Source organism: Chiloscyllium punctatum, chromosome 49, assembly GCF_047496795.1.
Source record: "Chiloscyllium punctatum isolate Juve2018m chromosome 49, sChiPun1.3, whole genome shotgun sequence".
Classification (NCBI taxonomy): Eukaryota; Metazoa; Chordata; class Chondrichthyes; order Orectolobiformes; family Hemiscylliidae; genus Chiloscyllium; species Chiloscyllium punctatum.
The window spans coordinates 26698656-26711705 of NC_092787.1; the positions used below are offsets into that span (position 1 = coordinate 26698656).

The 13050-nt window shown below is 39.9% G+C and overlaps 1 protein-coding gene across 9 annotated transcripts in view; it reads left to right on the top strand.

The window, feature by feature from the left end:
* Positions 1–8802: 8802 nt before the first annotated feature.
* sptan1 (spectrin alpha, non-erythrocytic 1) overlaps positions 8803–13050 on the top strand; it is a 103928-nt gene continuing 99680 nt past the window's right edge. The window contains exons 1-2 of one of the 9 annotated variants that reach the window (XM_072565986.1): positions 8860–8904; positions 11798–11897. In XM_072565986.1, the coding sequence (XP_072422087.1) occupies positions 11868–11897 (30 nt within the window). In that variant the 5' untranslated portion in view covers positions 8860–8904; positions 11798–11867. Of the gene's footprint in view, positions 8905–11797; positions 11898–13050 lie in introns of all 9 variants that reach the window. The other 8 variants (XM_072565983.1, XM_072565984.1, XM_072565987.1 and 5 more) reach the window with 8 other exon arrangements.

The window sequence follows — 13050 nt, forward strand, 5'->3', positions numbered from 1 at the left end:
GGGGACCAGAATTGCACACAATAATCCAATAGTGACCTACCCAATGTCCTGTACTGCCACAACTTGACCTTCCAACTCCTATGCTCAATGCACTGACCAATAAAGACAGGCTAAACCGAACACTTTCTTCGCTATCCTATCTACCTGCAATTCCACTTACAAGGAATTATGAATCTGGACTCCAAGGTCTCTTTGTTCAGCAACACTCCCCAGGATCTTGCCATTAAGCGTATAAGTCCTGCCCTGACTTGCTTTTCCAAAATGCAGCAGCTTACATTTATCTAAATTAAACTCCATCTGCCACTCCTTGACCCGTTGGCTGATCTGATGAGCTTTCTACTCAGTTTGGAACCTATCTCTCATGCTCTACATCAATAACCTCTTGTTCAGGGCTGTCCCATAAGGGTTAACATCTTTGCAATGGCGATGGCAATCCCCTTCAACATTTTATATACCTCAACAGATACCCCCTCATCCTTCTAAACTTCACTAAATACAGATCCAGAGTCCTTAACCACTTCTCATGACAAGCCTTTCATCCCTGTGATCATTCTGTAAATCACCTCTATACCGCCCCTCCAACACCAGCTATTCTTCCTAGGAATTAGGAATTGGAGTAAGCATTAAGTCCTTTGAGTGCACTCTGCCATTTAACGTGACCATAGCTGATCTTATCCTGATCTCAACTCCATTTTCCTGTGTGCTTCCCATAACCTTTTACTTTTTATCAGAAGCATATTTCTTTCTTCAATCTGTTGATTGATTCTGGCTTCCCTGCACTTTGGGGCAGTGAGCTCCACACATTCACAGTCCTGTGATAGAAGTAATCTCTCCTTATTTCAGTTTTAAACCTACTTCCTCAGACTCAAATTTATGACCTCTTGTTTGAGACTGTCCCACAAGGAAGAACATCTGTTCAACAATCCAACTTATCCTCTTTAGCATTTTATATTCCTCATCAGATTCCCCCCTCATTCTTCTGAACTCAGAACTTCCTCAGATATGGGGACCAAAACTGCTCTCAATATTCCAAATGCAATTTGTCTAGAGCCTTACAACTTCATGGGCGGCATGGTGGCACAGTGGTTAGCACTGCTGCCTCACAGCGCCAGAGACCTGGGTTCACTTCCCGCCTCAGGCGACTGACTGTGTGGAGTTTGCACGTTCTCCCCGTGTCTGCGTGGGTTTCCTCCGGGTGCTCCGGTTTCCTCCCACAGTCCAAAGATGTGCAGGTCAGGTGAATTGGCCATGCTAAATTGCCCCTAGTGTTAGGTAAGGAGTAGATGTAGATGTAGGGGTATGGGTGGGTTATGCTTCGGCGGGGTGGTGTGGACTTGTTGGGCCGAAGGGCCTGTTTCCACACTGTAAGTAATCTAATCTAATCTTCAGCAGTACATCTCTGTCCTTGTATTCTAGCCCTTTTGAAATGAATGCGAGCATTGTATTTGCCTTCCTAACTGCCAACTGAACCTGAATGTTAACCTTGACTATTCTCAACCATGATTCCGAAGTCCTTTTGTACTTCAAATTTCCGTAACCTTTCCCCATTTAGAAAATAGTGCATGCCTCTTTTCTTCCTACCAAAATTTGCAAAACCTCACTTTTTCTCACATTATATTCCATCCACCACTTCTTTGCCCACTCTCTTAGCCTGTCAAAGTCCTTCTGTAGCCTCCCCACTTCCTCAACGCTACCTGTCCCTCCCCCATCTTTGTGTAATCTACAGGCTTAGCAACAGTCCCCTCAGTTCCTTCATCCAGATCATTAATGTATAACCTGAATAGTTGTGGTCCTAACATGGACCCCAAAGAACTCCAATAGTCACTGGCTGCCATCCTGATAAAGATCCATTTATCCCCACTCTCTGCCTTCTATCAGTCAGCCAATTCTTTATGTAAGTACCTTGCCCCTAACACTGTGAACTCTTAGTTAGCAGCCTCCTAAGCAGTACTTTGTCAAAGGCCTTAAATCCAAATAGGTCAACGTCTACTGGCTCTCTCTCTAACTTGATCATTACTTCCGCAAAGAATTCTAATTCTACGTCATCTTAGCCACCTTGTCGACGTATCGTGCTACCTTCAGTAATCTGTGGGCTTTCAGCCTCCAGTCACTTAGTTCCTCTGCACCTCTCGGTATTTTACAGCAAATTGATTGAGAAAGTCTTAATATGTGCAAGCAACTCTTGCAAATAAAGGAAGGAAATGCATGAGATTGGGAATAGTAGTTATTTCTTTATAAGGCAGTTAAGAAACTGAATTTAGGGGTAATAGAAACTGCACATGCTAAATTGCAATTTCATTTGTCTCAGAAATGGGCAGGTTGCTACTAAAAACTGCACAAAGAATTTGATCCTCTTAATAACAATAGCTCTATTCCAACATCTGTACCAAAGAAAATGCTGAGTGAAGCTTTGAAATATTGCCAAATGAATGATTAAAATGTAAACTGCATTCCCCAAAGGCGGTTGCTTGGTGGAGCAGAGATATTGTGGCCTCTGCAGCTATTTGGTGCAGTGTGCACAATCCACAGGGGAGTGGGATGTTTCAAGGAAATTCTTCAAACACTGTATATAGTTAGTTCTTTTTAAAGGGGAAATACACTTAACCAGTCATTTATCTCTAAATGTTCAGAAGCATCCCTTTTGTTGTCACTTGCATTTAAACATGTTCAAGTGACTAAAAGTCATTTTGATGTAGAAATTTGGTAAAGTCCTTTTTGTCATTCCTTTTCTCCCTCAGCACCCCCATCTGAATGACCATTCTTCATATGTTCACCTTGTAGACAATTCTTGTAGGTATTTTAAGTGCTGGGATGAGAGAATATTGTACAAGATGGGCTTCATTTTATTGTCCTGAAAACTATCCTGGAAGATTAACCTATGTTAAAGGTGCTATATAAATGTCAGTTGTTCATCTGGTATCTGTACATCAGTGCATTCCACGGTAGTGCTGAATAGCAAACCAGTGGAAATCTTGTCTGATATCCCCATTTCAATTTGTTACCCATTGGCAAATCAATTAATTTCAATATCCAAAAATAGGACATCCCTGATCACCATGGGTTAGGTGCACAGTGTACTTGCCATTAACTATTCAGGGAGCTATATTTTCCCCTTCAAACAGAGGTAAGGCCATGAGAGAGAAAGGAATAGAATTTAATTCTGATATTAGATGAAGCAATGAAGAGTTTTATGTGGAACATAAATGCAGCCATAAGGTATAAGGATCAAAAGATATGTTTTTGTGCTGATGACACAATTTGGTATGATACAATATTTCCGCCATATACTTTTTGTATAGTATATTGTTGACTAGCACACCATGGGTAGTTTCAGTAAATATTTAACTTCTGCCCAATGTAGACCGTTTATCATATATTGTTTGTCAGCTGCTTCTCATAGATGATTCTTATGTTTGAGTTCTGAGTTCGAGATCCACTCCAGAACTTAGTGCACATAATCTAGACTAATGCACCTGTGCAATATTGCAGACAGAGTGATTGTACTTTCTTTTGAATGAGATGCTAAACGGGCCAACTTCCTGTTCAGGTTAGTTCAACAGCTCTGACAGTATTTGCCAAAGATCACAAGTTCATCCAGGATGTTAGCCAATATTTATTCCTCAACCCAAATCAGAGATCGCATCTTTGGGTTGAAACATTAACTTGAGATCCTGTCTACCTTCTCAGGTGATGTACGAGATATCTTTGTGCTGTTTTAAAAGAAGAGCAGGCAAACTGTCCTTCGTGTCCTGGCCAGTAATTTAGTTGGGGGAGTAATTAATTGCATTTGCCTTAAATCAAAACAAAATGTCCTATCGTCATCAGCCAATTTAATAGTTGAAAGATCAAAAAGTTGAATTTTTCTTCAAACTCTTGGAGCTCCTCCATGAGAATTCCTGATCAGAATATATTTTATCAGGAAAATGATTTACCTGAATGCAACCAAGATGAAAGTGTTGTCATACTTGATACAACAAACAGCATGTCTGGTCTATTTCAGTGACCTAACTAGGTGTTGGTGAAACCAGTTTTTGCATGCTTGTGTATTATTTTGGCCTTTTGGAAACTGAATGGGTAGTAAGGAAAAGAAATCTAAGAAGGCAAAAGTGAGGACTGCAGATGCTGGAAACCAGAGTTTAGATTCGAGTGGTGCTAGAAAAGCACAGCAGGTCAGGTAGTATCCGAGGAGCAGGGAAATCGACGTTTCGAAGGGCTTTTGCCCGAAGCATCGATTTTCCTGCTCCTCGGATGCTGCCTGAAAATTGATGTTTCAGGCAAATGCCCTTCGAAACGTCAATTTCCCTGCTCCTCGGATGCTGCCTGACCTGCTGTGCTTTTCCAGTACCACTCTAATCTAAAAAGAGACCTAAGAACCCTAGTGACCAAATAATTACCATAGAATGGCTGCAGCCATAAGATTGTTGTTATGTGTGCTTTGTATAAGAGGAAACTTTCAAGGGGTACCATTAACAGCATTACAGGTCAGCTGCGATCACTAAACTAGATTGCATGAATGTTATCATGTTGTTTGTGAGACCTAATCATGCATAAATTGGCTGCTGCATTTCTTTTGTTGCAACGGGCTTCAAAGGCACTCTATTGGCTGTAAAATTCTTTGTAATGTTTTGAGGTACATGGACATAAGAGGGGCAAGAGTAGATCATATGGCCCCTCTTTGCCTGTTTGATTCCTTTCTGTTCAATTGTGGCTTATCTTGTGCCTCCTCCACTTTTCTGTCTGGAGCTCATTTCTTTTGATTCTTCAAGGAGTCAATGATCAGTCTATTCTAATCTTAGTAGTTTCAACAATGGAGCATCAACAATTCTCGGGAGGGGGGTGTGGGGGGGGGGGGGGAGTTATTCATAATCTTCTAAGTGAAAAGATTTCTCCTCATGTCAGTTCTAAATAATCTAACCTTTATCTTATAGTGTGTCTCCATGCTTTAGATTGCCAAGCTGACAGAAACAGCATTGATATTGTTAAGCTGCTTCAGAATCTTGAGCTTTCAAGACTATTTTCTCTCATTCTTCTGAACTCAAGGCTCAATTTACTCATGCTCTTTCCTCATAGCGACTTCTCATCATCTTGTCTACTGGGTGCTTGTCCTGAATTTTCGAGTGAATACCATGTAGGAACGCTGTCCCATCAAGGCCAGCAGAGTTTAAGAGGAATTCCACCACATTCTCTCTGGGCAATCTGGCCTTCCCAGTCAAAAATAGAAATTGCTGGAAAAACTCAGAACATCTGGCAGCATCGCTGGAGAGAAAGCAGATTTAACATTTCCAGTCTGGTACCCTTCAGAAGGTTTTGAAGAAGGGTAATCGGACGTGAAATGTTAACTTCTTTGTTCTTTGTTTTATTCCTATGACCTTACCAGTGTCCGACATCCTCAAGATTTTTCATATATTCACTCTTAATTAAGGGATAAGGGGAGAGTGCGGGTAAGTGATATTGAAATGCCCATTAGCCATGATTGAATGGCAGAGTAGACTCGATGGGCTGAATGGCCTTGCTTGCACTCCAATTTCTTATGGTCTTAACTTCCTTTGTTTATATGATGAGTCCACTTGAATTTCTGGTCAATGGTAAACCCCCATGATGTTAATAATAGGGGACTCAGTGATGGGATGTGGCTGGCTGTTTTTTATCGGCCATCCCTTGTGGCCCTCGAGAAGGTAGTGATGAACTGCCTTTTTGAATCACTGCAATCTATGTTCCTTTAGGAAGACCCATAATGTTGTTAGGGAAGGAATTCTAAGATTTTGATCCAGCAACAGTGAAGGAGTGGTGATATATTTCCAAGTTAGGGTGGTGAGTAACCTGGAGGGGAATTTGCAGATTGTGATGTTCCCATGTATCTGCTGTCCTTGTCCTTGTAGAAGGAAGTGGTCACTGATTTGGAACATGCTGGATCTTTGGTGAATTTCTGCAGCTTCTACCAAGTCTCGGTGGTGGAGGGAGTGAATATTTGTGGATGTTGTGTCAATCAAGTGGACTGCTTTGTCCTGAAAGGCGTTGAGTGTCTTGAGTGTTGTTGGAGCTGCTCTAACAAGTAAGTTCATCACACTCCTGACTTTGCCTTGTGGATCATGGAGAGGTTCTGGGGAGTTGGGAGGTGAGTTGCTCACTGCAGTATTCCTACCCTCTTAATTAAGGGATATGGGGAGAGTGCAGGTAAGTGATATTGAAATGCCCATCAACCATGATTGAATGGCAGAATAGACTCGATGGGCTGAATGGCCTTACTTCCACTCCAATTTCTTATGGTCTTAACTTCTCTTGTTTATATGGTGAGTCCAGTTGAATTTCTGGTCAATGGTAAACCCCCATGATAATAATAGGGGACTCAGTGATGGTAACACATTGAATGTGAAGGATGGTCATTTGTGTACTGCAAATGCTACTTGTCACTTGTCAGCTCAAGCCTGGATATTTTCCATATCTTGTTACATTTGAATAGGATTGCATCAGTATTGGAGTAATCATGAACATTGTGCAATCATTGGCAAGCATCCCCCACTTCTGACCTTACATTGAAGAGAAGGTAATTGATGAAGTAGGTGAAGATAGTTGGGCCTAGGACATGAACCTACATAACTCCTGCAATGATGTCCTGGAGCTGAGGTGACTGACCTCCAACAATCACAGTCATCTTTTTATGTGCCAAGTATGGTTTCTACCAGTGAACCAATAGCCCCTGATTCCTATTAATTCCAGTTGTGCTAGGGCTCCTTGATGTCAAGGGCTGTCAGTCTCACCTCACTTCTAGAATTCAGCTCTTTTGTCCATGTTTGAACCAAAGCTGTAATGAGCATATAGAAATAAACTTGCTTAAAGGCATCACGTAATGAATTACAGCCATATCAATTAAAAGGCCCTCAAAACTGTTCTGCCATTCTATAAGATCTTCCATCCACATCTTTGATGTGGCACCTGACTAAATGCCTTCTGTAAATCTAAGCACAGTGTATTCACGGATTTACTAGGATGCTTCCTGGACTGGAAGTTTTCAGTTGTAAGGAGAGGCTGGATAGGCTGAGAATCTTTTTTCCCTGGACCATAGGGAGACTGAGGGATCACCTTATAGAAATCTGTAAAATCATGAGAGGCATAGACAAGGTAGATAGCCAACAGCTTTTCCCCATGGTAGGGGAGTCTAAAACTAGAAAGCATAGGTTTAACGTGAGAGGGGAGAGATACAAAAGGATCCACGGGGCAATTTTTTCACACAGAAGGTGGTTAGTGGAATGGGCTGCCAGAGGTAGTGGTGGTTGTCAGTGCAATTTTGTCATTTAAGAAACATTTGGACAGGTACGTGGATGTATGGAGCGATATGGACCAAACACAGGTAAATGGGACTAGATTAATTGTGAAAAGTGCGTGGCGTGAACAAGTTGAATACAACATGTGGAGGGTCGGTGCAAACTGGATGGGCTAAATGGTCTCTCCCCTCACTGAAGGGATTGGTAGATTCCATGCTGTAAACCTCTGACTCCATGACTATATCCAGTAGTTTTCTTTTATCTATTGTACATATTACTATCTCAAAGAACTCTAATAAATTGGTTAAACATTATTTCCTTTTTACAAAACCATGTTAACTTTGAACTTTTCCAAGTGTCCTGAAGTATGTCTTTAATAAAAGCTTCCAGCATCTTCCCTCTGACTGATGTTGAATTAAGTGGCCTGTAATTTCCTATTTTCTGTCTCTGCCACTTTTGAATAAAGGATACACATTCACTGTTTTCCAATCTAATGGAACCTTTCATAAATACAGGGCATTTTGGAAAATTAAAAGCAATGCACTACTGTCTCCCAAGCCACATATTTTAGGATCTGAGGGTGAATTCCATCAGAACCCTGGGACTTATCAGCTTGCAGTTTCAACAAGTTGCTCAGTCGGGCGATTGTAATTTTCTTGAGTTCCTCCCTCCCTTTCCCTTATCTACAACTACTTCTGGAATGTATCTCCTTTTATTTTCCGTTATTAATTCCTGGACTCACTTTCTATACAGTGCATGCTCACTAACTTTTGAATACCCAGCTAGAATCTCTTATTTTGTTTTTATGTTCACACCTAACTTTCTTGCTTTGTCAGTCTTTGAATCTTCTGATCGGCTACATACATTGCGTAATGACATGCTTTTTTTGTCAAGTTCAATTTTAAATTAGATTTTATTGCCAAGTGCACCTGAGTACAGGGTGGCACAGTGGCTAAGTGGTTAGCACTGCTGCCTCAAAGCACCAAGGACTCAGGTTTTATTCCACCCTTGGCTGACTGTCCTTGTGGAGTTTGCACATTCTCCTTGTATCTGTGTGGGTTTCCTCTGGGTACTCCAGTTTCCTCCCACAGTCTAAAGATGTGCAGGTTGTGGTGAATTGGCCCATAGTGTCCTGGGATCTGCAGGTCAGGTCGTGCTAAATTGTCACATAGGGTCCAGGAATGTGCGGGCTAGGTGGATGAGCCATGGGAAATGCAAGTTTACATGGGTTAGGGTGGAGCCTTGGTATATATAGGATACTCTTCGGAGGATCGGTGCAAACTGGATGGGCCGAATGGTCTCTCCACTCACTGTAGGGATTGGTAGGTTCCATGAAGCTGCCGAAAGAGCGTCCAGGAGGTGAACGGAATTCTCCGAAGCGGCCGAGTCACTCGTTAGATGGAGCCGGGAATTGCCGAAGTTGGCGTCGCGACCCGGAAGACGGAAAGTGCCGAAGGTGTGGTGACGGAACGACCCGAAGGTGCCCCCGCTCCCCGGGCGACGGAAGGTGCCGAAGCAGCTCGGGTTTGTTCGTTTCCTTGCTGCAGAGCAGTGACATCATCGTCGCGGACGGTAAAAAAAGGCCGGTGCGAGCTGGGAGCGAGAGAGTCTGCAGCGATCAGCGAGTCGTCGACAACCTTCGGTATGTTTCATAGTTATCTGGAAATATCCCCTAACGTTTTCGTGAGGTAAAAAAAAATCAAACGAACAAGACATCTGTTTGAAGGCCGCATCTTTCATTCAAACGGGCACATATTTTTGCCGCGTTTTAAATTTTGACCGTATTTGTTAAAAATTAAAATGTTTAAAATGAGGAAACCGTGAAGTCAAATAATTGTAATATATATTTTTCTTGAGGGTTAAGTTGAAAGGGTTCCAGTTGAAGTCGGTTATGTTTTTCGGGCGTTGACGCCCGTCTGAGGAGAGCGAAGGAATGTTAATATATGTGTTTTTGATCAATGATTATACAGTATTAATTTTAAATTTTAAACGAAATCATTTTTAAAGAAACATATATCTAAACTTTTTAAAAATGTAGATTTTTTTCCCCCTCATTGCGCATTTTAATTTTACTACGTGCATTCACAGACACCGCTGCAACATCTTTTGAGTTCTGTTAGGTATGATTTTTCTCAGGTTTATTTTTGTGTTTTCAACCACAATGGACCTTAAAATGGCTGCGGGGGAGGTGTTCCTGCGGCTGTGACCGCAACAAGGTCAGGCAAAATCATCTCTTTATATAAAATATTAATTCTGTGAGGAATCGGTCCTGAGGCTGGCTTGGGGTAAAAAGCATTGCTCGCCTTTTGCTCTGCATTGGGTTTCATCCCAGGGCAAGGGGAAAAGTTTAATCCTCTCTTAAATTGGTTTGAAAAATGGGGGTGCATGCAGGTTGAGTGATTTTGGGGAGTGCAGAACCTGTCAGCAATACAGTAAATAGACTCAGAATTATGGGGTGGGGGGCTTCTGTTGCTGAAAAGTTGTACAGAAATGGCCATGAATTATTAAACATATTGTGGGCTATATTAAAATTTTCCAAAATAATGAGAAAATTGCTGTGTAATTTAATTATTGGGGTGTTATAGGTGATATCCAAAAAAGGTTTTATTGAAAGAATGTCAACTGCAGAAAATCATGATTCAAGACATGTCTAATTTATTAATGTGGTAATTGATACTTGGAAGAAATTCTCTTTCCATAGTAACAGATGTCAGGGCATTTTTTTTTAGCAACTGTTGCAGAAAGGAACATATTAAACAGGAAAATGCTTCACTTATAGACCCTTAAAATTTGAGAGGTGAAAGCTGGGTGGGGCTGAGGATGATGAATTATCGTATAAATAATGTTCAAGAATTGAGGTAGATGAGGCATGTTTTTGGTTTACGGCTGATGTCCCCCCCACCACCAGTCCAGTCTGACAGATGGATGTATGTATTCTGGTTTTCTGTGGATTCATGTTAGGTGAAATTATGGTATTTCTATTCTATTAAGGATTCCCTTGTCTTAACTAATGTAATTGTTTTGAATTGTGCTTTTAAATTATGTAAATACTTTCTTTGATCTCCTGGATTTTAGATTAAGCAAATTGTCATCACTTTCCATGTCCAATCCTGTACATAGTGCTAATTGTATCTACAGCTTAATATTCAGTAGAGAGATCAGGCCTGAATATTATAAATCTAATTATTGTGATGCAATCACAATAAATTGCTGATGCGTGACGTGACATGAAATATTGGCTCATTCTTTATGGATCATTTCATGGATGGATGGATCAATCTGACTTAGATTTGAGCGAGTGTAGCAAATGTGAATGTAACAGAAGCTAGAGAGTTCAAACAATTTTGTGCAATTCAGGCATCAACCAGGAAACCTTCAAAAATTTAGAGAAAAATGGTGGAGAAACAGCAGATCTGGCAGTATGTGTAGGGTGAAAAACTGAGTGTTTTGAGTCCAGTGACCCTTTAATTAATGAATATAGAGTTTATGAAAAAAATAATCTGCCTGTTCTTATTTTAGAAAGGTATATTGCTTTTGGGACTTAGCATTTAAATTATGCATATCTCAGATGTGTAGGAAGGAGACTATTTGGTCAAGGTGACAAATTGTAAAATCGTGAAAAGTCCAAAGAGCTCTGTAAAGAATGTCATTTGGTAATTACACAATTCAAATTTAAGATATGAATGCTATGTGACATGATTTGATTTTAATCTAAAAATCTAATTTACATAATTCAAATCTTGCAGTGGACTTTTTTCTGTTTCAGAATTTGGTACTCTTTTAATTCTTATAATATTAGTATATTGCAGTTATGGATCATCATTGGTCTGTAATGTAAATTTTATTTCTCTTCACACCTGCTGCCTGACCTGAGTATTTTAAGCTCTTTCTGTTCTATTACAGATTTTCAGCATCTGTATGTTTTGCTTTTGTGTGGGACAAAGTTTGATTTTAATAAGAACTCCTTGTATTGGAGGAGTTGTAATTTACTGTATTGTGAGTTTTTTTTTTAAGAATATCCTTCTAAACTGACAACTGTTTTTGAAGACTTTGAGGGAAAAAATAATCACTTGAAAGTTGGAAGGAAATTTTGCAGTGAAATGTTTGGTGTACTGCGTCACCGAAAAATTGTGCAGTGCACAAATGAGTTCAGGGTGGGGTTGATTTTTTTTTTATTATAGCTGTCGTGATAGGAAATCATTTGAATATCAGCTTTCAGTTTATTAAAAAATACATGCTGTTTTGAATAAATCAATGAAAGCCTTTTTTTTTGAACAAAAGTACTTTTAGTCTATTAATTGCACTGGATGATTTCATGGGAGAAATCAGAACTGCATTAATCTGCATTGCTAATCCGGATGTGGAGTGTGGCTTGGGATGTTTGTTTGAACTTCAGTTACAATATTCCAAAATGTGAGGAAGGCAGCTATTGTATTTTAGTGATGCAGTTCAGATAGATTAACTCTTTAAAAAAAAAATTGGCAATGCAAAATTAAGTCTAAACCTTATTACTGTGTCTGATTTTTTTTCTTTAGGATTTGCTTTGTGTGAATTGCTTCTCAGTTATATAGTATCTAGTATATTTATCAAACACCACCATACAACATGTCATCGTTCCGCAAAATCAAACTGCAGGTATTGTTTGTGTGAAACGTGTGCTGTGTAGCTGCTTGCATTTACCAGTACTTACCCATGTGTGCTACATATTGTTATGGGAATGTGACTCAGAGTGCAAAGTCCTGGATGGTGCATGATGGTATGCCTTATAATCCCCAATTTCTGGAGACGTGACTGATCTTACTGAATTTTAATGATTTGGAAACACATTTTGGACCCTATTTGCGCTGAGAACTTGCCTTTTGACTGCCTTTTACTTTAACTAGTTAGTGTTTGTAACTGATAAATTCTCCATTAGAGTTCTGTCATCATAAATAATAATAGCAATTTGTATATTTTTGAAATATAACAGTTCCATATGACAGCAGTGTATCAAAGTTCAAGTTTGCCCAAGATCTTGGTGATGTTTAAAACTTTTGTCTGTTAATATTTCATTTTGTCTGCAGTATTGTGGACAGTATTATAAAAGTTTCAACTCACAATAAAATTAGATAAGTAATATTTGTTTGTGGAAACATATGCACAGAATTTAGTGCATATAAGTTGATTTTGCAGTTGCATTCGTTTTCCATTTTGAGCTTTTAATAGCTGGCATGGACTGAAACATTCAGCAAGTAAATAATTACTCCTGCCATGTTAGTGTGCTTAAGCTTCATCTTTTATTCTAAAATATTTAAAAAACAACTTGGACAGAATGCTGTACATATGAGAGCAATTCAACTGAATGTTGGAATATCTGGCCCAATGGGGCAGTCCCACACCCATTTGGCTTATTGCAAAGTTGCTTAGTTCTAATCTCTTAGGTCAGTTTTGGTTCTCTGTCTTCACATTGTACATTTTAAAAAATTCACTTTTTTTCAGAAGCTATCACTCTTTTGCGTTGTGGTTCATGAAAGACAGGTGCATGCTTTCTGTCTGAATTCTTCCTGAAGTTTTGATGTTTGGCAATACAATGAAAAGCAGAATTATGTTTGTCTTTCTAATTTGTTTTTTGTCTTCTCTGGTCTGTGGAAAATTGTTGCAGCCTCTATACAGCTAACCCCTGTTTATGGTTTTTAAAAAATGCAACAGAGAGATTATCAGTACCTGCCCAACACTCTCAATTTCCTCAACGAAGGGCCGCACTTTCTCAGAACCTCGATCCCACTGCCCTGTGGCTGAACTACCCCCC